The 27,842-nt window shown below is 42.6% G+C and overlaps 1 protein-coding gene across 8 annotated transcripts in view; it reads right to left on the bottom strand.

Annotated features, from left to right (window-relative positions):
* Window positions 1-27,842, bottom strand: part of DOCK3 (dedicator of cytokinesis 3) — a 288,068-nt gene that overhangs the window by 64,764 nt on the left and 195,462 nt on the right. For all 8 annotated transcript variants that reach the window (XR_006264627.1, XM_043443221.1, XM_043443227.1 and 5 more), the window contains exons 15-24: window positions 19,757-19,881; window positions 18,133-18,295; window positions 17,297-17,403; window positions 16,582-16,753; window positions 16,137-16,234; window positions 13,858-13,941; window positions 12,550-12,650; window positions 11,345-11,426; window positions 8,251-8,421; window positions 5,054-5,246 (exon numbers count right to left, since the gene is read on the bottom strand). Coding sequence is in view for 7 of the 8 variants with exons in the window: in XM_043443221.1 (XP_043299156.1) it covers window positions 5,054-5,246; window positions 8,251-8,421; window positions 11,345-11,426; window positions 12,550-12,650; window positions 13,858-13,941; window positions 16,137-16,234; window positions 16,582-16,753; window positions 17,297-17,403; window positions 18,133-18,295; window positions 19,757-19,881 (1,296 nt within the window). In the remaining variant the exon portion in view is untranslated. The remainder of the gene's footprint in view (window positions 1-5,053; window positions 5,247-8,250; window positions 8,422-11,344; window positions 11,427-12,549; window positions 12,651-13,857; window positions 13,942-16,136; window positions 16,235-16,581; window positions 16,754-17,296; window positions 17,404-18,132; window positions 18,296-19,756; window positions 19,882-27,842) is intronic.

The following is a 27,842-nucleotide window of genomic DNA, read 5'->3' as shown; positions in this document are numbered from 1 at the left end:
TGCACATGGAACATTCTCCAGGATAGACCACATCTTGGGTCACAAATAAAACCTCAGTAAATTTAAGAAAATTGAAATCATATCAAGCATCTTCTCTGACCACAAATCTATGAGACTAGATATCAATTACAAGAAAAAAACTGTAAGAAACATAAACACATGGAGATTAAACAACACGTTTCTAAATAACCAACAGGTTACTGAAGAAATCAAAAGGGAAATCAAAGACTTTCTAGAAACAAATGACAATGAAAACATGACAACTCAAAACCTATGGGATGCAGCAAAAGCAGTTCTAAGAGGGAAGTTTATAGCAATACAATCCTACCTCAAGAAATAAGAAAAATATAGAATAGACAACCTAACTTTACACCTAAAACAACTGGAAAAAGAACAACCCCCCCCCCAAAATTAGTAGAAGGAAAGAAATCATAAAGATCTGAGCAGAAATAAATGAAAAAGAAATGAAAGAAACAATAGTAGAGATTGATAAAACTAAAAGCTGGTTCTTTGAGAAGATAAAATTGACAAACCTTTAGCCAGACTCATCAAGAAAAAAAGAGAGAAGAATCAAATCAACAAAATTAGAGATGAAAAGGAGAGGTTACAACAGACAACACAGAAATATGAAGGATTATAAGAGACTATTATGAAAAACTATACAGCAATAAAATAGCCTGGAAGAAATGGACAGAATCTTAGAAAAGTTCAATCTTCCAAGACTGAACCAGGAAGAAATAGAAATTATGAACAATCCAACTACAAGCACTGAAATAGAAGCTGTGATAAAAAATCTCCCAAAAAACAAAAGTCCAGGACCAGATGGCTTCATAGGAGAATCCTATCAAACATTTAGAGAAGAGCTAATGCCTATCCTCCTAAAACTCTTTCAAAAAATTGCAGAGGAAGGAATACTTTCGAGTTCATTCTACGAGGCCACCATCATCCTGATACCAAAACCAGACAAAGACAACACAAAAAAAGAAAACTATAGGCCAATATCACTGATGAACATAGATGCAAAAATACTCAACAAAATTTTAGCAAACAGAATTCAGCAACACATCAAAAAGCTCATACACCATGATCAAGTTGGGTTTATTCCAGGGATGCAAGGATTCTTCAATATATGGAAATCGATCAATGTGATACACCATATTAACAAACTGAAAGATAAAAACTATATGATCATTTCAATAGATGCAGAAAAAGCCTTTGACAAAATCCAGCACCTATTTATGATTAAAACTCTTCAAAAAATAGGCACAGAAGGAACCTACCTCAACACAGTAAAAGTCATATACAATAAACCTATAGCAAACATTATTCTCAATGGTAAGAAACTGAAAGCATTCCCCCTAAGATCAGGAACATGACAAGGGTGTCTACTTTCACCATTATTATTCAACATAGTTCTGGAAGTACTAGCTACAGCCATCAGAGAAGAAAAAGAAATAAAAGGAATCCAGATCAGAAAAGAAGAAGTAAAGCTCTCACTGTTTGCAGATGACATGATACTGTACTTAGAAAACCCTAAAGATAGTATCAGAAAATTACTAGAGCTAATCAGTGAATTTAGCAAAGTTGCAGGATAGAAAAATCAATACACAGAAATCACTTGCATTTCTATATACTAATAATGAAAAATCAGAAAACGCAATTAAAGAATCAATCCCATTCACCATTGCAGCAAAAAGAATTAAATATCTAGGAATAAACTTACCTAAGGAGATGAAAGAACTGTACACAGAAAATTATAAGACACTAATGAAAGCAATCAGATGACATAAACAGATGGAGAGATATTCCATGTTCCTGGGGAGGAAGAATCAATATTGTGAAAATGACTATACTACCAAATGCAATCTACAGATTTAATGCAATGCCTATCAAATTACCAGTGGTATTTTTCACAGAACTACAACAAAAAATTTCACAATTCATGTGGAAACACAAAAGACCCTGAATAGCCAAAGCAGTCTTGAGAAAGAAGACTGGGGCTGGAGGAATTAAGCTTCCTGACTTCAGGTTATACTACAAAGTTACAGTCATCAAGACAGTATGGTACTGGCACAAAAACAGAAATACAGACCAGTGGAACAAGACAGAAAGCCCATAAATAAACCCATGTACCTATGGGTACCTTATTTTTGACAAAGGAGGCAAGAATATACAATGGGGCAAAGACAGCCTCTTCATAAATGGTGTTGGGAAAACTGGGCAGCTACACATGAAAGAATGAAATTAGAACACTTCCTAACACCATACACAAAGATAAACTCAAAATGGATTAAAGACTTACATGTAAGACCAGAAACTATAAAACTCTTTGAGGAAAACACAGGCAGAACACTCGATGACATAAATCAAAGCAAGATCCTCTATGACCCACCTCCGAGAATAACAGAAATAAAAACAAAAGTAAACAAATGACACCTGATTAAACTTAAAGCTTTTGCACAGCAAAGGAAACTATAAGCAAGGTGAAAAGACAATCCTCAGAACTGGAGAAAATAATAGCAAATGAAATAACTGACAAAGGATTAATTTCCAAAATACACAAGCAGCTCATACAACTCAATACCAGAAAAACAAACAACCCAATCAAAAAGTTGGAAAAAAACCTAAACAGACATTTCTCCAAAGAAGACATACAGATGGCTAACAAACACATGAAAAGATGCTCAACATTGCTCACTATTACAGAAATGCAAATCAAAACCACAATGAGAAATCACCTCATACTGGTCAGAACGGCCCTCATCCAAAAGTCTACAAACAATAAATGCTGGAAAGAGTGTGGAGAAAAGGGAACACTCCTGCACTGTTGGTGGGAATATAAATTGATACAACCACTATGGAAGACAGTATGGAGATTCTTTAAAAAACTAGGAATAAAACCACCATATGACCCAGCAATCCTACTCCTAGGCATATACCCTGAGGAAACCAAAACTGAAAGAGACACATGTATCCCATTGTTCACTGCAGCACTATTTACAATAGCTAGAACATGAAAGCAACCTAGATGTCCATCCAGAGATGAATGGATAAAGAAGTTTTGGTACATATACACAATGGAATATTACTCAGTCATAAAAAGGAACACATTTGAGTCAGTTCTAATGAGGTGGATGAACCTAGAACCTATTAAACAGAGTGAAGTGAGTCAGAAAGAGAAAGATAAATACTGTATTCTAACACATATATATGGAATCTAGAAAAATGGTACTGAAGAATTTACTTATAGGGCAGCAGTGGAGAAACAGACATAGAGAATAGACTTATGGACATGGGGAGAGGGAAGGAGACTGTGAGATGTATGGGAAGAGTAACATGGAAACTTACATTACCATATGTAAAATAGATAGCCAACAGGAATTTTCTGTATGGCTCAGGAAAACTCAAATAGGGGCTCTGTATCAACCTAGAGGGGTGGGATGGGGAGGGAAGTAGGAGGGAGGTTCAAAAGGGAGGGGATATATGTATACCTATGGCTGATTCATGTTGAGGTTTGACAGAAAACAAAATTCTGTAAAGCAATTATCCTTCAATAAAAAATAAAAGAAAGAAAGAAAGCAAGCACCTGCTTGAAGCAGCGCTCACAGCTTGAGTGAATGCAGTGGCTTCTGTGAAAGTCTGTGCAAACCACTGATTTTATCTTCAGTCCAGGAAGTGGTGAAGAGAGAAGTGCTTACCATGAACAGTTACAGGTGGAGAAAAGCTGAATTTCTTAGCGGCAGCTTTAGTCTCAGTAATTCCTTACACAGACAGTGTTAAGCTAAAGCGGGTATTTGCTTTATACTGCAGATGTGTGTAGCTCTGGGCTGAGAAATGATTGTTCTCATACTTTGAAAGTCAAACTTATAATTTGACCACCAAGAAGTTCTAATTATAATCATTCTAATAATAATTGCTTTGTTAGCATTTTAGGTGTATTTCTGTGCCCTAGAAGTTTATTCCACTCTGTGATATTCTGCTTAAAAGACCAGGCTTATGCTGGTTGTAACATCTGACTACTGAATATTTGATCATGTTCAATGTGGTTTCAGGTATGAATCCAGCGGTTCCTTCTGAAAGACAGTCTAGGCTGCTGATTTTATTATATTGCCATTTTTTTCCTAGTATTTTTTTTTATTTTTCTGACTGTACTGGATCTTAGCTGTGGCATGTGGGATCTAGTTCCCAGACCAGGGATTGAACCCAGACCCCCTGCACTGAGAGTGTGGAGTCTTAGCCACTGGCTAAACTCTTAGCCACCAGCAGTAACTCCCTGATAGTATTTTGTTTGTCAGGCTTTCCTGATCTCTTTTGGAGTGTGGTGTGCTCAGTTGCTCAGTAGTGTCCAACTCCCTGCCACCAGTGCCATGGACTGTAGCCTGCCAGGATCCTCTGGATGTGGGATTTCTCAGGCAAGAACACTGGAGTGGGTTGCCATTTCCCCCTCCAGGGAAACTTCCCTTCCCAGTGATTGAACCTGCGTCTCTTACGTCTCCTGCATTGGCAGGCAGGTTCTTTACCACTATTTAGAGTGTGGAGGGCTCCCTATCTATCTCTTTGTCTAACCTTTAGAGGCTCCTCCAAAGAGAGGAAAAGGAATCTATCCGTCTGGCGAGGCAAGGAAACAAAGTGCAGTGGGTCCTCAGGGCCTCCTTTCAGGGTTTCTTTTCTTCCCTTGACTCATCCTACCTTCTTGGGCTAGACCCTTCTCTCTTGCTCCCCTTCCTTTCCCTCTGCTTTTTCATCTTACTGTGGCTGTGGCAGACCCCTTTCTTGGCAGCTGGCTAGATTTGTGGGCCTGGAGGTTGCTCTGCAGGCCACCTCATGTGGGTCCCTAGAAACAAGCTGTGAGGGAGGCAGTAGGCCTAGGTTTCGGCTGCATTTTCTAACGGAGCTTACCAAAAACTCTGCATTTTAAGGTCCACTGACCTCTCACATGATGGCTGGTAAAACTGATCCTTTGCTTACTACTTGGCCAATACCCTGATAAGGAAGAAAGGTGAGTCTGACTGTCATCCCAGCTTGATTTACCTGAGAAAGAAACTTGATTTACCTGAGAAAGAAAATAGGCGGCTATCCACAGTTCTGGCGATGGACTGCAGCTTCACCACATCCATTGACTGCCCAATGTGTACAGTGCTGGGCATGCTCCCCAGAGTCCCTCTCACAAACTCCGCCACCTCCTGCACAGTGAACATCTGCAGGAGCTCATCAAAGATGGTTGGGAAGGAGTTGAGGAGTGCAGCCTGCAGAAGCACGTGAAGGTCTGGTTAGCTCAGAGTTAGGTCTGCATCTATCGTGTGCTTAGACAATGACACACAGAGGTGAGAGGCTGAGAGGTAACTGCAGCACCCCTGTCTTGAACGGGCTCCTCCCTGGCCTGTGACTCCATCCATCCCCGTAGCAGTCTTGGGGCTGAAGCAGGAGAACCAAAAAGGAAACCAAAACAAGAGAATTTACTGGGATCCAGGCCACTAGAAGCTTTAGAACTTGCCAAGGCATTTGTTGGCAAGAGAAGAATTATATAGAGAAATTAACTCTATAGCTTAACATCCATAGCTGTTTTTGCTCATAAAATGGATTTAACTTATTTGTCTGTCTCTATGATCAAGTTCTTGACTTTCCAATTTCAGCCCCAAATTCAAGCCAGGAAACTCTCAAAGAAAGGAGGTCAAACAGAACTAAGCGCCATCAAGCAGCAGTAGGTGAACTCCATTCACAGTCCTGCAGCCAGCAGCCCAGCTCTGAAAACTGGACCGTTTCCCCAGAATAGTGACATTTATTTGAAACCATGAAATCTGAAGACTTTGTAAATTATTTCCTTCACATGTGATGCCTGGCAGTCTCAAGTGTAAATCCAAAAAGGAGGGAGAATGTGTGGATTTAGTCAGCCATGAAATCCTGAAGACTGCTGATGATATTGGCCTAGAGTTCAGTGACCTTGATGGACTAGAAAAGTGGTCTGTGTGTATATGGAGACTTCTCTCCTAGGATTTCAGCTCTGGGAGACCATGAGGTGGCTTCTTGAGAATAATCAGAGCCTCTGGGAGGCAGAGTAGTTTAGGAGAAAGAGAATGGGTTTTGAAATTGGACAGACATGAGTTTAAATCCCAGCATTACCACTTATCTGCCACATAACCCTGGGTGAGTTACTGCCTAGTCCTCCTTTTTCTCATCTATAAAATGGAGATGAGGCTATCACTTTTCTCCTCATATTGGTATGAAGAAGTTGTTTAGGTGCACCAGGTTAATTTCCAGTAGACTGCCTGGCACATGTACCAGGCCTTCAATAAATGCTGGCTCTTGTTCAGTCTCTCTCGTCTTAAATGGAAATAGCATGAAGGAGGCTCTTCACACTGCTCACTCCTCTTAGATTATTAACCCAAGATTTACAAAGGGAAATGGAGTGTTGCCTTGAGATGAGGTGAGAGTGCACTCTTTCTAAGTGGCAGGTTAGGGGAGGGGAGCTGTTTTTCCTGATTGCTTCATCAGGCCGTAAGACACTGTCATTGACTGAGTGAAAATTTATATGGGGCAACAGGTCTGTCACACTGCACTCTATGTTCAGGCCAGGACCATGACTGAATTTCTGTGAATTCTATCTGCAGATTTATAACTCCCTGAGATATCAAGGAGACCATTTTTCAGTAATGAGAACCAGCATAAAAACTAGATACAAAGACAAAGGGAGGAAGCAGGTATTTCTTCTGACTGCATCACAAACCTTGCAGGACCTTAGTTCCCTGACCAGGGACTGGTAGTGAAACCAGGGGCCATGTTAATGAAAGTGCCAAGTCCTAACCACTGGACTGTTAGGGAATTCCTGGAAAAGCAGGTAATATTTCACAATCAACGACCAACAGTAACTGATTTGCCCTCTTAAATGGTGAAATTTTCTAATCTCATGGCACCAGGACAGAAGGACACTTGCACCGTAACATCTCCTACTGGTCAGAATCAAAGACATAAAGTCTGACTGAATTGTATACTTGCTGAGGGTTCTGAAACTCATGAAACATGAGCCTTGTACCAAAGGAGCAGGTCTGATTCTGACTCAGGTCTAAGCTGAGAATAGTTCTAAGCTATTTATCCTGATGTGGGAGGGACGTGCTATTGAGAAGAGGGCATTGCTGAGCTCTCAGAAAGCAAATCTGCCCTGCTCTGCTAGCTACCTCTGAGCTCCCCAGATCTCCACAGGCTCAGAGATGAGTAGGTGTCCTGGGCCTTGGCTGGCAGGAACTGATAAGACTAGGGGAGAGAGATGACTGGCCTGGGGTATTCAAGAGGGGAGACCATGGAAGGAGGCTTTCTTATAGAGATACCTGGTGACCTTGACGTATTCCACTTTTATAGAGGCTATCTCCCAGCTGCTCTTTTGTTCTCTGGGCCAAGGGGTCTATGGGCAACTGGAATCTAGAGGCAACATAGGAGCAAGTGGAAAACAAAAAAAAAATTGGACTATTCTAATCTTAAAGGAGATACTTAAACATATATTTGTGCTAACAGACCTAGCAGTGACTAAATGAATGGATGTGAGAGAGGCTGTCTAGTCTCTGTTCATAAGTTTTGATGAAATAATTGCCTTCAAAAAATCAAAGAAGTGTAATTTATTAGATACAATCTTGACATTTATCTGGAAGAAAAAAAATAACCTCTTTGTGACTGGGGTAACGAACAATACCCTTGATCCCTTCTAGGGTATGAGTGCGTGGGAAAGGTAACTGATTAACTGACCAGACATATTTAATATAAGGAAGCAAACTTCCTTTCCACAGTACTATTTCTAATAGAATCTAATCCTAATTCTTAGCCAAAGTTTTCTAGTTATTTCTGCTGTTTTCAACCGATTTCACTCTTAACTGCTAGAATGGACCAATACTAACCTGAGGTTGTTAAAATTCATCAAGTTGACTAGGAAATAAAATTCTCTATGCATTCTGAATATCCTTTATAAATAAGATGTTCATGTACAACTAATAGTATGGTAGCTAAATAAATCTGGTCAAAAGAGGGCAAAGTTGAGCTTCTTCACCATAAAGACACGAGGCTGTTTTATATTTGGAAGCTGGGACACAGTTGGTTTTGAAGTAAAAACAGCATTTTATTCTAGCAGGTATTTCCTTATACCTCAGCCCTTACCCGAAACATAGAAACCTGGCAGGGCTTTGACTCTGGAAGCCAGAGGACAAAGAAACCACCTGCTAAGACAGATAAGAAGCCAGCAGCAAAACTTTCCTGCAGCTCACAGACCTGAGTGAAAAGGAGTGTTTCTGAATTTCTGCTGTCCAGACTGAGCACAAACCGGATGGACTGGAAAAGCTCTTGGATGCTGGACCGGAACTGTTCCTCTTCCATTCCACAGGTGGCACGTGAGTACAAGATCCTCGACTGCACGATAAACTTGAAAAGGTACTCCAACGCCTGGAGGTGTGGGAGAAAGAGGGATAGAGAGGTGTTAAAGAGGGGCTTCCCAGGTGGCGCTAGTGGTAAAGAACCCGCCTGCCAATGCAGGAGACACAAAAGAGACATGGGTTCAATCCCTGCGTCGGGAAGATTCCCCTGGAGGAACGCATGGCAACCCACTCTAATATTCTTGCCTGGAGAATCCCACAGACAGAGGAGCCTGGCAGGCTATAGTCTATAGGGTCGCAAAGAGTTAGACGCGACTGAAACAACTTAGCACATAAAGATGGTCAGGAACTAATATATGAAGGAGTGAAGGGTAGAGTACCAGCAAATTATATACTAAAATCGAGAGATGGACATTTCCAACTTTGTAGATAAGCACTTTAATAGTTTTTAAAATTTTTATTGGCATATGGTTGATTTACAATGTTGTGTTGTGCTAGTTTCAGGTATATAGCAAAGTGACTCAGTTTATACACATATATATTCCTTTTTTTTAAGATTCTTTTCCCATGTTGGCCATTACAGAGTATTAAGTAGAGTTCCCTGTGCTATACAGCAGGTTATTATTACTTATCTCTTTTATACACAGTAGGGAAGTACTTTAATTTTTTTAAATTAGAAAAATGTCTTTTACTTTAATTTTTAAAACCTTTCCTCAAAAGTCCAAATGGTCCTTGAGCAGCAAGTATCTATGTACTGAGAGAATCGCCAAATTATTTCATGTAGCTGTGGAAGTGAATAACCACAGACTATTATGGAAGCAGCTGAATTCAAGAAGACACTGGATCAAAAGAAAATTAAATTTCTCTCATTTTTCTCAGGTCTAGAAATAAAAGGTTACAAAGGCCATGATATAAGAACCTCTCTTAAATTTATTCCAAGAAGGAAGAGTACTTTAAGAAGTCTTCTGCATCTTTGAGAAACAGCTGGCGCCTGACATGTGCCAGCCATCTCACCAGGGGTCCAGTTTGGAGAAAATCGGTCTCTAGTTACACAGGAGCTGGCAGACCCAACACACCCATTCACCATCTTCTCCTGGACCAGGACACCTGCCATCAACAGTTTATGAACAAGACAGGAGACAAAACTCCCATAACATGTGTTGGGAGCAGAATCTGATTCTGAGGAGCTCCTGGAGGTTGGCCCATGCTTATGAGCTGAGTAATTCTCTTTTAAGAGAATTCAAGATTATATACATTCTAATCAAAGAAAGGCTAAAGATCTCCCAGACACTGGAAAGGCAGAGTCATGGAGCATTGCGGAAAAACTTATCCAAGGATGAAATATGGAGCTCTGGCGACCTCTTCAAAGCTTTCCCTAAACTCTTGATGTGAAGTAAAACCTCCTCTCCAGCCATTCTATGCCAAGATCCTATTTATTTCTTTAATGGCATAATTACTTTTTTTCCTCACTGACTTTGTATGTTTATCTTTGTGTGGTTTATCTCTCAGACATGTTTATTGTCTGCCTTTTCCCCACTTGAATGGAGGTGCTATCAAGGCTGAACCTTTCTGTGTGGGTTCCTGCTGAATCTCTAGTGGGTAACACAATGTTTGACACATGGCAGGTATCAAGCAATATTGGCTGAATGAATGACTCTTAGAAGAAAACTAAGATACCATCTCCAATGCCTTAAGCAATTAATTTCTGAACTTAAGACAGAACTTCTTGCATTTAACTCCACGTGTACCCCTCAATTATGCAGGGAACCTCACAGGCGCTGGGGTTCAGAGAAGAACAGAACCCAGGCTCTACCCTCACATCACACTTGGCACTCTGTTCTACACTTGTGTTTCAGCCTGATTCCCTTTAGGACACAGGGGATGTGTTCTTCCAGGGAAGAAGGCAGTCTTACTCCTCTCTGCATCTCAGCAGCCATGACATGCTGGTTGCTCAGCCAACACGTATTGCATGAAGGTCAGAAGTGAGACTTGAGGCCTCAGGTTTTTACAGAATGTGCTGAGAACAGGCAGGGAAAACACAGATTTATGATTTGATTTTGCCTCTTTAAACTGATGATGCTTAGGAGAATATATGTTTGAACTGTTACCACATGAATAACACAAGCATAGGCCCACTAGTACTTAGAGCAGATGATGAGATATTCAAAGAGGACAGAGAAAAAGCAGAACTACTTTGCTGCCATTCTTCTTTTATTACTAACTAGAAAGGGTGGGAAAGACACGGTTAAAAAGCATCTTTAAAAAACTGACTCAAGAACAAGAAAAGAAGGGATGAAAGGAAAGAAAGAAAACATGAACTTGCTTTAAGTGAGTTCTCAGAGGATATGAGTTTTTTTTTAAAAAAAATAGTTAATATGGAGAACTGCTAAGCAAGAGAGGAATCAACATTCTCATAGGTGGTTCTCTACAGCAGAAGCAGCAGTCATGAGAAAACGAGTTACCAGAAAGTGTAGCTAACTCACAGTGAGGGCGGTCCCCTGCAAAGGGGAGCTGTCCAGCACTGCAAAGGGCTGCCTGACGCTGGTTTTAAGATTACCTTCTCAACATATCCACATACAGTGCATTCACTCAGTTCTTTTTACTTAAAACAGTTATATAAAATACAATGTTCAGTAAATACTGAAGAAGGGGAAAGTATTAGATAATCTTATTTCTAGTCAATGTTGGCTTATTTCTAACCAACGTTGGCTTAGAAGGAGATACGATACTTTAGCCAGTGGAAGCAAAGACTGGCACTAAGGGTAGAAGCAAGGCAGTGGGGATGACCACGAGCCACAGGTACATCATCCCTCCCTGCTGCTCTCAGATAAAATTATGAGGAATAAAGACCTTTTAGGGCAAAACCTAAGGGAGGAAAGGGCAGTCAGGTGGATCAGGGCAGTCATTCCACGCTGTCTACACTTGTCCCGCACTCTGCTCCTCGGAGGTTACTTGCAAAGTTCTGCAGGGGTGGGCCCTTCTCAGGACATTACCCGCATGGCTTCCTGAATGTGGTCCTGCCGAATCAGTTCTGCTGAGCAGTCCATGTACCACTTCAAACAGCGGATTAGCTCCCTGGGAAAAAGAACAGCCCCAGAAACCCCACTTTAATCCAAAAGCAATGCAGCCTGAAATACCTGCAGTCCTAAATTAGCCACAGAGGAAATAATATACTGCTGACAAACTAGAATGGAGCGATGGATTCATCACAGCTATGGAATCTTTAGACCACCTGAGACCAGACAACACTCCTGACCAAGAGATGCCACATTTCAATCAGCAGTTGGAGTCATTCTTTCCCACTTCCCCTGAGACACATTTCGTTTGATTACAATCAAGTTTTCCCAAAGTCATGGACTGGATGTGTGTTTTCTTTGTTGAAAACTGCTAAGTCTCCAGAATATACAACAATGACTAGTAAATAGCAGACTCTGAATAAAGGTGTATGGTCCCATGTGCCCCTCTTTGCCATCCCAATCATCTTATTTCCCTAGGACCAAGTTAACTGAGTGGCATGGGACTACAGGGTCAGAAGGTCTACACATATACATGGCCAAAGAATTCAGAGGTCAAGAGAACAGGCCCTCTGCAGACAGCAGGGTTCACATCTGGAGCATATCAGTCTCGAGCTCTGCATCCTCGAGCAAGTTATGTGAGCTCTCTGTCCTCACTCTTTTCACTTAAAATATAGGAAACAATAGTACATCTCAAATTACTGTGAATTCTAATGAGATGACACATGTAAAATCTATAGCAGAGTGCCTGCTCTCTCTCTCTCAAAGTATCAGAGTCCAGTGATTCCACAGCTTCACCACCCTTCAGGTTTTATCTCTTCAAAACTTATGTTCATTCCATAGAATAACATGGAGACTTTAAAAATTGCTCTAATGGCTTTAGATAAACTGTGAGTGCTTCCCATGTTTACTCTTTGTATTATCTCTTTTACTGACTGTCTTTTCTTTCCTTTGATATTTATTTGTGGATGCTATATTTAGCTATCCATATGCTTCTCACTGAAAAAACAAGACATTTTTAGCAGCTCTTCCATCATTTCTTAGAAGGAAAAGTATGAAAACTATGTAATAAACTATAGTATAAAATGTCAGCAGAAAGCCCACAGCTAACATCATTCTCAATGGTAAAAGCCTATCTTTCTAGTCAAACACAAATCCTAATGATGATGCCAAATGCAACTTACTTGTATGCCAGGGCTCCAGCAAAGTGCTTCTGGATGTATGTGTCCATTACAGGTCGGAAGTGGAAATATTTGATGTCTCGGAGCAGGTTGATGATGAATACCTGGGAGAGACAAGGTGTAGCAGAATTCAGCAGAGGTCTCAAACCTACCCCCAGAAGGAAACAACTCTTGATTCTTCAAGGAATGGCAAACTACAAGTGTTTTCTCCAGTGTTTCCAGTGAATGTAAGGCTGCCATTCTGGGTATGTATTTTTGTCATGTTTGTTCTATAGCTAGCAACCCTGGCCTCCCATTCCAAACTTGGGACTCATTTGTCAACACCAGTGACTCTGACCTTCTCTCTTCACAATAATGCTCAGTGGTACAATATGGACCAAGTAAAGACAAAACAATATCTGTGATGGTGGCACAAACATTAAGGTGTCTCAAAAACTTGGAAAAGAGAGAAAAAAATATTGTCCTCTGAGCCAAATCATCCTACGGAAGTTTGCACCCTTCAGAAATTAGGGTTGGTTGGCCAGGGAGGCAAGAAGAAAAGTCAGAGAAACAAACTTTGCAAAATACCACTCTAACTCTTGCCTCTGCTGCTCATCTATCATACAGACTTTAAAGTACCTGGTTGTCCTTGAACACACAGCCCTCCTGGAGGACTGGACATGTTCAACAAAATGCACTAAATATTCAGATCACTGTCTTTTCTCACTGAGCAACCTTCTGAGACTCTGGTTCCCAGACAACTGCTTACAGGGAGAGGGTGTGACGCTCAGACCAGCACAGACAGTCTGCTTTTCCTGGTGGTTATATCCTTTGTTTTTGCTTTTAATAGTTATTTACTTGGCTGTGCTGGGTCTTAGTTGCAGCACACAGGATCTTTAGTTGTGGTATGTGGGATCTAGTTCCCTGAACAGGTATTGAAACCAGGCCCCTTGCATTGGGAGTGCAGTCTTAACCACTGGACCACCAGAAAAATTTCTGTATCCTACTTTGTAAGTGGAAAACGAGCTGTCTTGTTTCCTTTATTGGTCTCTGGGCCTTTTGCTGGTGTAGGTCACTATTTCAGGGGTGAGGCAACCCTGCGATAGTGGTGAGACTGAGTATCAAAACCACAAAGCAGAGGTCCAGATTTGATCATGTAGAGATGTTCCAGGTAGGCAGGTTGTTGGTCTTCCTTGGCGACACTCATCAGTCCCTTTCCTGTTGGGAACATCTATATCTTGTGCTGACTCACTCAAATAAACTGCTTTCCTCAGATTTTTAAAAAGTATGTGACAGGAATAATCAATAAAAATCAGGAAAGGTAAGACTTACCAAAGACTGAAATACCAGCAGGCCATATTTCTCTGTGTTATCATCCAAAATCACAAAGAGTGTATCTAAGATGTCCTGCAGAAACTGCAACAGCATAAAAACCAGAGGGCTCAGGTCTTAGGACCTTGGACACACAGTCAGACGTTCAAACACCAATGAATTTATCTCCCAAACAAACAAAATAAAAAATCTCCTAAGACCTCAAACTACCACTTAAAAATAACCTGGTATTCCATCTCCACCTAGCTAAGAAATAACTAGGTGGACTTTGGGTGTTTGATTATAGCCCAAAGGGCCCTAAGAGAGACCTAGAGAGGCTCTTCCTGTTGGGTAAGTGCTAAACTTATAAGGAAAGAGCAATTACCTAGAAAATTTAGACCACCCATGAAGAACGGCAATCTTGAAATGAAGACAATCTAAGTGATTTGGATGCCAAATTCATTTTGAGAGAAAGTGTTTACTTTCCTGGGACCCCAAAATTCAGTAGTCTCTTACTGTCTACTATGACCTAACTCTGTAGATGACATCTGGATAAGGATGTGACAAGCTAGGCCTTACCTACAGAAACTTATTTTTTGGTCTAGAAATTAGTATCCCAGGAGAAGAGAGAATGCAGCTGATGAGGGCTGTCAAAGAGGGTAAAAGATCTGGAGACAACATTTTTCTTTTTTTGAGCAGGTGCCTTTTTCTTTCTAAGATGCAAAAGTCCAGGGAGAGAATAATAAATATTCATGGATGCTCCCAGTCTTCAAAAATCAAACCTAATACTCTGTCGGTCAAAATGCAATTTAATGATAATAATGTTTACAACTTGTTTCAAAATAACCTAAGGTAGAAGGCATGGATGAGGGATTTGTGGGCAGGACTGGCCGGGGGTTGGTGACAGTCAGAGATGAATGACAGCGACATGTAGGGTTATTTATTCTGTCTGCATCTTTGGATGCTTGAAATTTTCCAATAAGAAGTAAAAATAATTAAAATGCTAGCATATTCCCTTTACATTCTCTCCTGGCTGGCTTGAGACAAATATTGATGCTAAGACCAGAAATGCTGGTAGGATGTTCTCTTGTCAGGAATGAATGTAACAACTCACCCTTAAAAAGATCACAGAGCTTTCATAGTACGTGGTCTGTTCTACTGGTGAAATTTTTAATATGTTTAGAAGGAAAAAATGTCCTGAGTGTAAATTTATTTTAAGTTTCAAAACTAGTTTGTATAAAGTTTGAAAAGCTTGTTAGTATAAAGAGTTCTTTTAAAAATTTATGATTCTCTGATCAATTAACACAAAATTCATACAAGACTTCATAAAAGTACAAAGAAATACACAGACTTTAAAATTATTCCTCATTTGGAGACACCATGTTGTGTATTATTGAGTCAATGGAGCTGTAAAATGAAAGTACAGACAATGCAGTGATAACAGATTTGATCCTTGCAATGATGGAGCCAAGAATGTCCACTGATGGACAAGGTGCCTTTTTGAAATTCAATCACTAGCCTACATTCCACTGCTGATCACCCAAAGCACGTCCATTCTCCTTAGTTGAGGTCAGTCCATTGTGCAGAATCCGCCTACCAGGCTTTCACCATCGGGAAGTGCCTGGGGTTCTTCTTGAGCTAAAATCAGGTTGGCAAACACCCGGCTTCTACACAGTGTGGAGAAGCCCTAAGGGTAACAACTGGGGTTGGGCCACGTTGCTGTCAGTTTGCTCAGGCCATTAGACGGGAAGTGTCACAAAAGCACATGAGAAAGCCGCTGAGGCAGAGAGGAAGGTAGAGTTCCCTGGTCTGGACTCTTAAGTGAGAGACTGGGCAAAATCAGGAGTTCCAGTTCATGGAGAATATATTTAGAGTTCCTGTAGATAATCCAGAGGGTGGGGCCAGGAGGACACCAGGCTGGGTTTGTGGTAGAGGTTTACAGAGTAAGCGAAGAGAGGAAGCGAGTGGAGACCTAGAGGCATGCAGGCGGCAGCCCACACTGGGACTGTTTCTGAGAGGCTGCCCTTTAATTATCACTTTACTTTCTGGGAAGAAAAACAAGCCAGAAAATAGGGTTTAAAACTTAAATATAGTTTCTAAAAAGTAATAAACCTGATGTGATACCTACTTTAAAGAAAGAAGCTAATTGAAAAAAAGAAAAATAACTTTATCTCTACTCACTTAACTATATACCTTAAAAAGTGGTCTCAGAGGCTTATAGGCAGAAATCAAGGGGAAGTAAGGTCCTCTGCCCAGATTCCTTGCTCAGCTAGCATGTGTGAATTAAGTGAAAGTCATACCTTAACAATTTCCTCCCCACTGACATGCCGCAGCCGCCCAAGGATGTCCATGATCCGGTCTGGAAAGGCCTTCCATTTCAGCAGAGCAAGGAGGTCCACTAGGAAGCAAGCCCCAAAGATGGTGAACCCTGGCTATGTCATGGGCAAGTGAAGCCTAGACTCTCCCTGCTGAGGGTGGGTGGGATCTAGAGAGACAGAAATAGCTGGAAGCAGCGAAACAGCATCCAGAGTGCTGCGATCAAGGCTATAGACACATCTGTAAAACCATGCAAAACCCCATAGCTTGCTATTACCAAGTGAGTCCTTCAACTTCGAATGAGAAGAATCCCCTCACTGTGGCATGAAAAAGCAGAAGCAACTATTTCTGTCTCTTGACAAATACCAGCAACACGAAGCATCAAGTGGGGACAATGGAGGGCTCCACCCTGCAGGCACCCTGGCCTACCGTTCTGGGTGAGCTTGGTGGAGGAGAGCTGTGTGGAAATGAAGAAAGACTCTTTGGTGCTGCGCTGGAAGATGAGGCTGGAGGGGATGTTAGGGCAGCCATTGTAGTCCTCTTTGCAGCAGGGCAGGCCCAGGTAAAGAGCGTGGTTGTTAAACGTGCTATTCTCATCACACTGTAGGCATAAGTAGAGAACACAGAATATTTCTGGAACCATGCCACATGTAAAACATCAGGTCCTGGGGATTTTGGGGTTCTTGAGGCTGGACCCTGGACCTCAGGTCCTGTTAGAAGAGTGCTTCCTAAGCACTTTAGAAGTGTTTTTCATTTCTTCCCCCAGAATGGCTCACAGGCCTTTAAAAGAAAACATGGCAAAGCTCATGGCCTCTACCTGTCATGCAGGAAACTTTGGGTGCCGGCTATGCTGTGATAGCTGACAGAATCAGAGCCTCAAACGGCAGGTCTCCAAATGTACGAGCCAAGGCCGTAATGGCACAGAAGGGCTGAATAATAGATTTCCACAACTAGTGGAGTGGGAGGTTGGAAACAAAGGCCCTGCTGGTGTGATCTGTGGGAAAAGTCAAAAGCCTGCCCACAGATGTCCTGCTGTCTCCACCTGCACCCCACCCTAGATCCTCTGGCCCACTAAGGGGGAACCACCTGACCAAGAACCACGCGTGAGAGTGGTCTGAGCAGGGGACAGACTCAGGCTCCGTACCTTGTACACGTAGAGCTCATGGATGTCATCGGAGAGGGTGGTGCCATCGTCCCGCATCAGGGGTGAGAATGCAAAGCCGAAGAGCTTCTTTTCCCCTTTGTCTTTTGCTGCAATCAGAGCCGAGCATGAGTTGCTCTGCCTCACACTTCCCTTTTCAACAGACATCCCCTTTTCCCTATCACCTTGTGTGCTTTACTTCTCTGTCCCTTACTTTGTTCATTGAATAGGTAGCAACCTGATGGCAAGAAGGATCAGAAATGTACTAGGCTGAGTGTCCATTTACATCGCAAGGTACACAGGCTACCTAGAACCAAACAGAAACTACATGGCTAACCTTGATAAATGAGGGGCTCTTTAAGGAGGAGTTTACTATATACAAAGGAAACCCCCAAAGAGGAATGACCCTGGCAATTATCCACTGTCCAAATCAGACACTACAAAAGGCCAACAACATCAGATCTCATTTTTTAAAAATATTTCTTTTTGATGTGGACCATTTTTAAAGTCATCATTGAATTTGTTACAATGATGCTTTTGTTTTATATTTTGGTTTTTTGGCCACAAGACATGTGGGATCTTAACTCCCCAATGAGGGATCAAACTCACAACCCTAGAACTAGAGGTGAAGTCTTAACTGCTGGACCACCAGGGAAGTCCCCAGATCCCACGTTTTTGGATCACTGTCCAAAGAACAGTCTCTGATGACATCCCACCTTTGAGTACACAACTCCTCATTTTCTTGCCCTGATACTAATAAGAACTCTTATTTCTGTCCCAGAGAAGGAAGAGTTATATTCATATTCTCAAAGCAATGTGGAGAGAGAAATCTTACTCACTGGAACAGTGTCTGAACTCAAAGCGCAGGTGGGAGCCCCGGAACCGGTCGATGGGGATGGGCAATTTGATAATCTCTCCCCAGCGAGGACTGTTGCTGTGGTAGAGGACGAAGGAGTGGTAGGAACTCCTGTTGGGCTCTCCTGAACCCAAGCTGATGCAGTCCTGGAAGAGAGAAGCAGGGCAATGTGCCACCCTACTGGAGGGGTCCCTTGGACTTCTCTGTCACTCAGACATTTCACTTCTTCCTTTGTGTGGGTCTCATTTTCCTATGAGGCCAAACATATCAGGTGACTGAAATTCAGTACTCTGGGGGACAACTGTGAAGATGGTATAAGGAGCCAGCAGTCACAGTGCTCCTGTTTTCCTTGAGCAGAGGTAATCACACACACTGTGCGGTTTACCTGAAGGAAGCTGAGTGGTGCCACCTGAATCAGTAAGGTAGACTCTTCATCCTCATTAAGAAAGAAATGGACTCAGAGAAGTCAACCATACACAAAGCTTTCCAGATCAGAAAAATAATTAGATAATAAAATGGAGCGAACCGGTTTTCTAATCTTCAGCCCAAAGGTGCACTGGCATTTTATGTTGCCTATGGCTGACTGTTCTTGGACATAACCAAGGTAGACCAGATTTAACTTGATCCCAGTTTCCAAATATTACTGTGAAGATGCAGTCCCATGGCCCCTGGGAAGCTGCAGGCGATACAATCCGGAGCAGCTCCCTGTTCAAACAGGGCGGAGTGAACAGCTGAGAGCTCTGCTTACCCCCACATTATTCATACAAACAAGAATTGCCTTAGTCCTTGAGGTGGGTTTTTTAAATGACACACATATCTCTGTTTCTACCACCACATCTACACTACCCTCCACTTCTTTCTATTAAATAGCTTTGACAGATGACTGTGACTAACTTTACCTTTTTCCTTCTGTAAAATGTGGATGATCATTGCTGTTCTGCCTACCTCATGAGGCTGTTGTCAACACACAGAAGGAAGGTTTGTAAAAGACTGATTTGCCTTCTACCATGTGGCATGCAAACAATGCCTTCTCATTTGCCAAGGACTTGACCATGACTTGACTGAGGGAAAAACTGACATAATGAAAGTAGAAAAACAGCACTCCAGGTCTTCTCTTTTAATCAAGACTGTCAGAGGGTCCTTGTGCTGCACTGGCTGGAAATCACCTTTGGGGGCCTGAGTCTGCTGTTCCCTGTCACATAACCTGGTAACAGCAAGTGGGCATGCCTATTTACTAAAGAGCAAATAGAACATTCTATATTAGCTCTAGGACCTAATAACAGGTCCAAAACTAAGCAGCTGGGTGCTAGACAGGTGGCTGAAAAGGTGGCACGTAGGACAGAACTGGAGGGATAGGTCTAAACGAGGACAGGAGGGATTCAGGTCAGACACTAGGAAGAACTTCTGAAAAGGCTGTATGACCCTGGAAGTCATTATCAGAGCATACTGCAGGGTTTCCCTGAAGAGAAGCTAAGGTGGAGACGAGTCTTAGAAAATGATTTGAATTCAGTCCCTCTTGAGGAGGATGGGTCTCTGGACGAAGTCCACAGAAACACTAAAATTATTACAGGATTAGCTGTCATTCCAAATTGACCGGCAAACCTTACCTTCAAGATTTCACCATCTGCGTAAAGCACATACATGGTCACTTCAATATTCTTTTGTACGCTCTTTCCCCCTCTCTCAAAATCCCCCTTCTCCAGGGTGAGGTACAAGTCGTTGCGGATATCACCTGCAGGGAAAGAAGTGTCACGTATTCATGACTGCAGAAGCCACTATGCCCCATGTGCATGGAGGACAAGGCTAGCATCTGGACCCTCCAGGGCTCAGGGCAGGGCTCAGGGCATTCCAAGCTTGGTTAATAACAATGGACGTTCCACCAGTATCAGCGCAGCAGTACTCAGGTGGGTTAGTCATGTGCCCTCTAAGTCTGAATCTTAGGGGTGTTCACCACAGCTTGGCTGGTGTGGGAAAAGGCATACTGCGGGGACTGCTCAGCCTCTCTCCCCTCCAAGAGAATGGCTGTAATCTAATCCTCCAAAAGAGGAAAGGTTTTATAATCAAAAGGAATAGCACTTCTTTTAATCATATCTATGTCTTCACCACTAATTCCTCGTCCTTTCCCTCTCTTTCCTAGCTTTTCTTTTGGCAGCCCTCAATCCTTCTGAGTTTGCCTAGAGGACACACTGCTCCTTCCTTCTGGAGGCTTACCCAGTTCCATTCCCTGCTGGGGTGCCAGCAGAGGTCACTGGGTGGTCAGGTTTTCTTCTTTTTGTGGCCAGCGCTCTGGGAGCAGGTGACTCCCCAAAAGCACAGGTGCCAAAGCACCGGGGCGACAGTGCTGGGCTCCTCTTGTGGCCCTGTGCTCTGAGTCTAGCCCGTGTAGCCCACTCCGGCTGCTTTAGAGTGGGCAGGAGCAGAGCCAGCTGCAAGTCTGAAATGACCTAAGTCTCAAATGCCTTTTTCTTTAAGGGGGGATGGAACTGTCTGTTCATGTATAAAAGGAGCTTATATGGGCTGCTCTAAGCTTCTCCCTTCTCCTCAGGGAGGCCTGGCATGCTGCGGTTCATGGGGTCGCAAAGAGTCAGACATGACTGAGTGACTGAACTGAACTGAAGCTTCTAAACCCACAAAGTGACCAATTTTACTTAACACAAACTAAAGAAGGGCTTTTGACTTGCAAAAAAAAAAAAAAAAAAGTAAAGCCTGTGGGGGGAAAAAAATCTTCAAAGGAAGAAAATGACAAGGGAAACCAGGTGAGGCCAAAGTGAGGATGTGTTGGCAGCCTGAAGAAATCAACTGAAAGTTAATGGAACAATTCACTAACTTTGCAAAGGAAACCAATTCAGAAATCAAAGTCTTTCTACTTCAGTTTCTAGAAAAACTGGCACATCTAAGTCTGTTCATTACTTGGAATCACAATGACATAAAGAGGCTTTGTTTTTGGTGAGCAACCAAGCTTTCTGGTTTGGCCAGGTACTTAATGAGAGCCTCTTTTCCACACTGCCCACTTCTCTAACTGTGGGTGTCTGAGTGTCTCTTACACATGAAACAGTGATAGACTATGATTGGCCCTTATCTTGGGCTTTGGGGGTCTTCATGTCCAAACCTTCTATTCTTCATGTCGCCTTCCTAACTTAAGAGTACCGTCATGGTTTTTTGGTCACACAATACTCTCAAAAGAGCAGTCCATGAGAAACGATAATTCTCTGACAATGCAGAGAATTTTAACATGCGAAAGCTATTTCCCTAAACAAAATAGCCCTGAGGATCCATGAAGGGAAGAGGAAAATGTGTTCTTGAAAATCACATGCAAATGCAACTGCTGGGCAGGTGGGACTGACTTCAGGGGGTCCATCCTTGCAGTCTGTACACACTTTCCTCCTGGGCTGAGCAGAACCTTTACTTTGAATTCTGATGAGTCTGGAACTTTAATCTTCCTTTTTTGAACAATCCTACTTGGGTCCTCCTACCAGGTCATTAAAAAGAGCACTCATGTGTGCAGGTAGGGTGGGGAAGGCAAGCAGGAGAAGGAAAACTCAAATTCATCAGTTTGCTACTGTCAGAACAGAGGGTGAAAAAAATCAGCCCTGAAAGTAAAATTCACAATTACTGGGAACTTAACTATAGGTTATTGCCATTATAATGGGGAAAATCAGAGTTGGTTACACCTTAGATTTTTAAAAATTGGAACAGACACCTCAGAGCTTTCTTCTGATAATAGCCTTTTAGTTACACATTAACTTTTCTATGGAACTTATGTAATTATTCAATTTCTAGGATGATTTGGCATAAAGTGAATAGAGAATTTTAGTATCTAAAGAATAGGTGCTTTGTTTAAAATTACCCTGGCTTAAATCAGCACTCTCTGGAAGTTATTCTGAAGACAATTCATGCGACTCTTCAAAGCAGATATTGGCTACCAGCAACGGTATTCTAGCTTGTACAAACATTTTAAATTTCTGTGGCTCTATACAAAAGGTAACCATATTACAATAAGTATGTCCCTAAATGGAACATTTCAAACTTTTCCAAGCATTGTATGATATAAAATACTAACATCAAACTGGACACCATCCTGCAGATGGATAATGACAGAATTCGGTCTGTTTTGGTTTTATAGACTGAGCTCATAGTTTCTGGGCAGCTTCTCCAGGGTGTTTTAAACCAGAATGCCAATTTCAAATGGAAGGACTGAGCTAGATATTCCTACAGGTTTCATTCTTTTAAAATTTTCTATTTAAATAGAATGCCTTTGGTGATCACCTAGAAAATGTGTGAATACACGTAACTGTACCCTCTGAGTCACACACTGAAGCAGCTTGATTTCATCAGATCTTTCCTCTACTTAGAGGACAGATCTGCCGAGAACCAAGGCCATTCTCAGTCAGAAGAGTTGTAATTTTGTAAATTATGGCCTCAATTTTGAAAACAGCTCTTTGTAACAGTTAATGTAGCTGGGGCCTTCTCCTCAAAAGCTCTCTGGAGGATCATTTAAATTGAACTCTCCACTAATTCTCAAGGAACTAGAAGGAACAAATGTGAAGAGCTCCAGGATGTAATGAGCCAGGCCTGCCTTACAGAGAACCTCCCAGGGTCCCTGCTGTTCACAGCTATCCTGATCGCATGTTACATGTTTACAAAGACTACTAGTAGGATCATGGGTTAATACTGTCTCCAGGAGGCTTGTGTAAACTTTAGCACCAGTGACCTGGAAATATTACCAGGAGAGGCATGAGGACAGGCACCTTACAATAAGGATGGGAGAGAGAAGGCCTGAGCAGCAGTTTCTGTGATTAGTTTGGAGACCACTGCGTATATCTGAAATCATCTAGGGAGCTTGTTAGAACTAGATTTCTAATATTCACCCCGGAGAGATTCTAGTGGGTCATGGGTGGGGCTTGTGTACTTGTATCTTTAAAAAGCATCAGGTGACTCCGATGCTCTCCAGGGTTTAACATCAGGGGACCATAAAGTGTGGGTCTGCTGGGAAGATGCTAGTGAAGTCTGGCTGGGGGTGTGGAACTGGGCAGCTCTTAGGCAGCGTGGAGGATTGATGAGACGGGTATGGAGCGGGGAGGCTTTTTGGAGGCAAGTGGGAGTATGTATTGTGGAGGGCAGCCCTGATTCCATTTGCTAGGTGTCCTCTGCTTCCTAAGATTGGCAGAGCCTCTAAGAACATCAGCAATGCCTTACATCTCTGAATGCTTGGTGCTCAGTTGACATACAACAGACTTTCTTGAATGGGAAGATGAATGAATGAGGCTGTTCTTGTAAGAGGGCTTCAGAATAAATAATCTTTGTCCCTTTTGCAGTTTCACACAGCAGCCAGTGAAAGCTGTTGGTACAGCTGCATGTCAGAGAACTAGGGACTTAAGAGTCGGCAGAGGCTGGCAAAGTTTTTCTGGAAGAGGCTGGCAAAGTTTTTCTGGAAGAGGCCAGATAGTAAGTACCTTTCAGGCTTTGTGGGCCACATGCTCTTTGTTTTCACAACCCTTTTAAAATGTAAAAAACCATTCTGAGTTGGCGGACAGTATGAAAGCCTTCTGGATTTGGCCTATGGGCTATAGTTTGCTGATACAGCGTTCAACTGTCCAGAGCAGCGTCACTACCCAGCAACACTCGAGATTCCTAGAAGTCAACACAAAATAGCTGCTGGGGAGGGAGCCAGGTCAGGGACCTGAGGCCATCTGATGATGTCAGGAATTAGCCTGAAACATTCTAGGGTCCTTAGAGAGAGAGGTCTCAGAAGGAAGCAGTGCTCTGCAGCTACCGGAGTCCTAGGAGGCTGGGGAGCACTGGGACAGAGCTGCATCCAGCAGAGAGAACAGCGTGTGCTTCAGTGGCCAGGCCTGATCATCCAAAGACCTGCATCCTAGTGCGACTTTGGAGAAACAGCTCATCCCATGTTTGCAGGTTTCCTCTGAAAGCAGTCTCCACAGAGGTTTCAGAGTCTTCGAGGTTCAGCTCAGGCACCAGAGCCTCTGTTAGCAAGATCATCTCTTGCCAGACACTCCAGCCTTACTTGGAGTTTGGGGGACGCTATATCTTGCTTGGATTCTTTATTAAATTCATGTTCCTTCTGTACAAATGACTCACACCATGTGTGAGGCTCTGGGTTCAAGAATAATAGTGTTAACTACTACATTATTTAGAACTTGTCCAATTCGAGACAGGATTAGGAAGAGCTTCTGTGGATAGTGTTTTATTTCCCTTAAGACCACGTAAAACTAGAACACATCTTCTCCCAGGAGACACTGCAGCCTGCTCGGAATGGCGCCAATTCTATCTCCTGGCAGAACAGGAGTCTCCTGACAGCATTCACGGAGATGTGGAGATGTTAACTGCCATCCTGTATGGACAGTTTCAGACATGTGACCAACATTTTATATGATGGAGTAGCTCTCATTCTGAGGAAGAGACTTAAAAAAAAAAAAGGCTCTTGGCAAGATTTCTTCAGAGTACCCAGGAAAGACAAGTTCTTTGTTTTTCTAACCAAGTCTTCACTGTCACACTTCTATTGGTTTCTATTGCTACAAAGTCAGTGACATTCTCTGCTCAAACAAAATGACAGGAATGGGCACGGTGTGACATCACTGTGTATGATTATTCCTTTCTTGGGTCAGGGATGTGGGGATATTCCAACCCGTTGTGGGACCAGATGTGATCATTCCTAAACCATCCCTTAGAGATACGGTAAAAGCTTCATGTGACACTCAGACTGACCACAGTCCTCTCAATCTACTTGTGGTAAATACTGTCATCACTCTGTTGAGGAGAACTTTTCTTTCAAGAGTCAAGAGATGTGTCCAGCAGAGCTGAAAAGAGCAGCTTTCTGCCTTTCTGATTCTTTGCAGCTTGGGATAAGCATTACTCTTTTTCTTTTCAATGAGAATAGCTGATCCGTCTCATAAAAATCCTTTCCTGTATCTACTCACCTAGGGCTTTGTAAGGTTTTCTAAATATTCCAACATGTCCTTAGTTTTCTCTGATCTTAATGAACACCTAAAGTAATACACAGTCTCTAGGCTGGGCTGGTAGCTTCTCTAACATTTTGTCAGTTATCCGAAAAGGTGAGGCTGATGAAGGATTAATAATGCAAATGATACCCCACCCCAGTATTGCAACATTCCATGAAACAAATGAAGATGGAGACAAAGCAGGCAAAAGCAGACAGGAGACACAAAAGCAGGAACTTACACCCAACTATCTTCATCTCTGCACCAGAAAGAAAGGGGCGAGAATGAGGGGACAGCACAGAGAGAAACAAGAACAATTAAGACAAACAGGAAAAGAGAAAAAAACATCACTTGCAGGTTGGTGATGAAGCATGCACTTTATATCAGGGGTCAAAGCAAAGGACAGAGTGTATTTCTGAGCACAAGGGCAAGAGTCGGGGGTCCCCCTTGAGGGCTGCCATGCCAGCATAGCTGCCTTCTAAAGGGCAAGGTCAGGGCAACCCAGAGAGGAGCTTGTACCAGGTCTGATTCAGAGAAGGGCAAAGCATCCCTAAAGCAGAGTACTCTTTAGGACACGGTTCTCAAATGGGGCCCTAAACCATCACCTGATAGCCTGTGAGGAATACAAATGCTCAGGTCCCACCCCAATCCTACTGTATCAGAAACTCTTGGGGTGGGTTTAGCAATGTGTTTTTCCAAGCCCTGCAGGTGATTCTGATACATACTAAAGTTAGAGCAATACTGGTTTAGGAAAAAAAAAAAAAACTTAGCCATCAACTAGAATATATTAAAATCACAGGGCAGATTTCTTCAGACAAAAGAGAAGCTCATTTAACTAATATGAAACTTGGCCCATAATGCCCACAGTAAATGATAACCTTACAAATTCAAGGCTTAGAAAACAAGTTAAAAGGTTTCTTTCCCACAGAACCATGACAGCTCTGCACTCCTACTCACGCCAGGGAACAGACTCTCCTAGAACCCTGACACTTAGAAAACTGCACAGAAGCTGCTGGCACACCCCTGCTGGCTTAGACGAGGTTTGGAGGAGTGTACAGACCACTCTTGAGCAAGAGGTTTTAAATCATTCCCTTTCAGTTTACAGTCTGTTGGCTGACAGTTTTCTTGAAAGTTCTAATTGGGCTAATGCTGACAAGTGAGTCACAGAAAACTCATTCACCTGAAATGTCTGCCCTGCTCCAGTATTTCCTCTCCATTTTCTTGAAAAAAATCTCAAAGAGTAAATGTGCATTGTAGAGTTATTAGCTTCTGTAATGAACTAAAATGAGTTGGGAGGGAAGGAGCAACTACCCACAGAAATATGGCGATAAACCAACAAAAGGCTGTTAGGTGTTCAGTTTCAAAATCAGGCTTAAGTTCCCACATCGGTTCACTCTTCTACAATCTTGGATGGACTTTCCTGGGTTTATGTGCCTTCTCTGCGACTCCCAGAACACCACCAGCAATGGTGGTCTTGCCTCGTGCTCACTATGAGTCATGAACACAGCTGGATGCCTATGCAGTCAGGGCCTCGGCTGTGGCAAGGAGTAGGACATCTCCTGTTCACAGAAGTCACGTGGTGTATCTTACACACTCATGGAAAGCAACAGGAGACCACTGAAAAGTCCTTTTCTGAAATCATGTGTCAGATACTGGTGTGGTCAGAACTTGTCTAAATGCTGTAACTTAGAGCTGTAAGCTCTGTCAATATGCTTTGACAAGGACCTGTCTGGGCCATCTGACATAAAGGACCTCTCCAAATGAGTATCTAGTAGTTTCTCCCAAATGCTGGTAGTTTCAAGATAAGAGCCATAGTATATGAACCACTCTAATTTTTCCATTTATTCTAATTTCTCAGACTTCAGTGTTGAAATGCTCAGTTACTAACATAATTCATTTCATTGTCCATTTCTCTTATGACCATGTGTCAAGAAGCTGCAATTTCTTGCAACTCGGTCATACCAGCACCGCGATGGCCGAGGGACCATTGCAGCCCAGATCCGATATTCCCACAGGTGAAGACTGGACCAGCTGTAGGTGGGGGGTGACCTCACAAAGGGACTTCCTGTCACAGCCGTGGTTTCCCAGGACCGATGGACCACAACTGAAAACACTGCTGCACACTTTTCCTGCTGCTCTAGCAGAACCTTCAGGGCTAGCCCTATCACCTCGCCCAAGGAGGGCAAACCCACTCTGATGATATCTTGTGGGGGCATTAAAGGCACTGTCAGTTGTTAGCACACCATCTGGAGAGTGGCAATCTGTGCAAAAAATTCTTTCCTCAAGAGGAGGTAAGGTTAAAAAAGAGGGGAGACACATAGAGGACTGTTTCCTGCCTGGGAATCAATCCTCACTTTCAGCTCCAGTACTCAACACTTCAAGGGCAGACAACCCAGCAAAGAGCACATTCACAGCCCCAGTCTGGACACCCTAGGACTGCCAGTGTCTCTGCCTTGTGGGGCAAATCAGCTGAGGACGCCTCAGCTGCCCAGTGGAGGAAATGCTCCTGACACCCCGCTTGCCTCACCAATGATACTGATGCTGCTAACTTCCAAGGTCATGTCCAGCTTTCTCAGAAGTCCTTTATCAACCTGTGTGCCAATGACACAAAGAGATTCAGAGTGCTCACAAAAAGATCTCTTTCCACAGGTGAGGTATGGATGCTGAAACTCTTGAATTTAAAGTCTGCTTAAAGATTTTTGACTGAAGCTTGTTTCTTTCTAGTTTCTGCTCA

This window comes from Cervus canadensis, chromosome 22 (assembly GCF_019320065.1).
Source record: "Cervus canadensis isolate Bull #8, Minnesota chromosome 22, ASM1932006v1, whole genome shotgun sequence".
In the NCBI taxonomy this organism is placed as follows: domain Eukaryota; kingdom Metazoa; phylum Chordata; class Mammalia; order Artiodactyla; family Cervidae; genus Cervus; species Cervus canadensis.
Note: the sequence above shows the minus strand (reverse complement) of the source record. Positions and strands in the feature narration are given on the sequence as shown.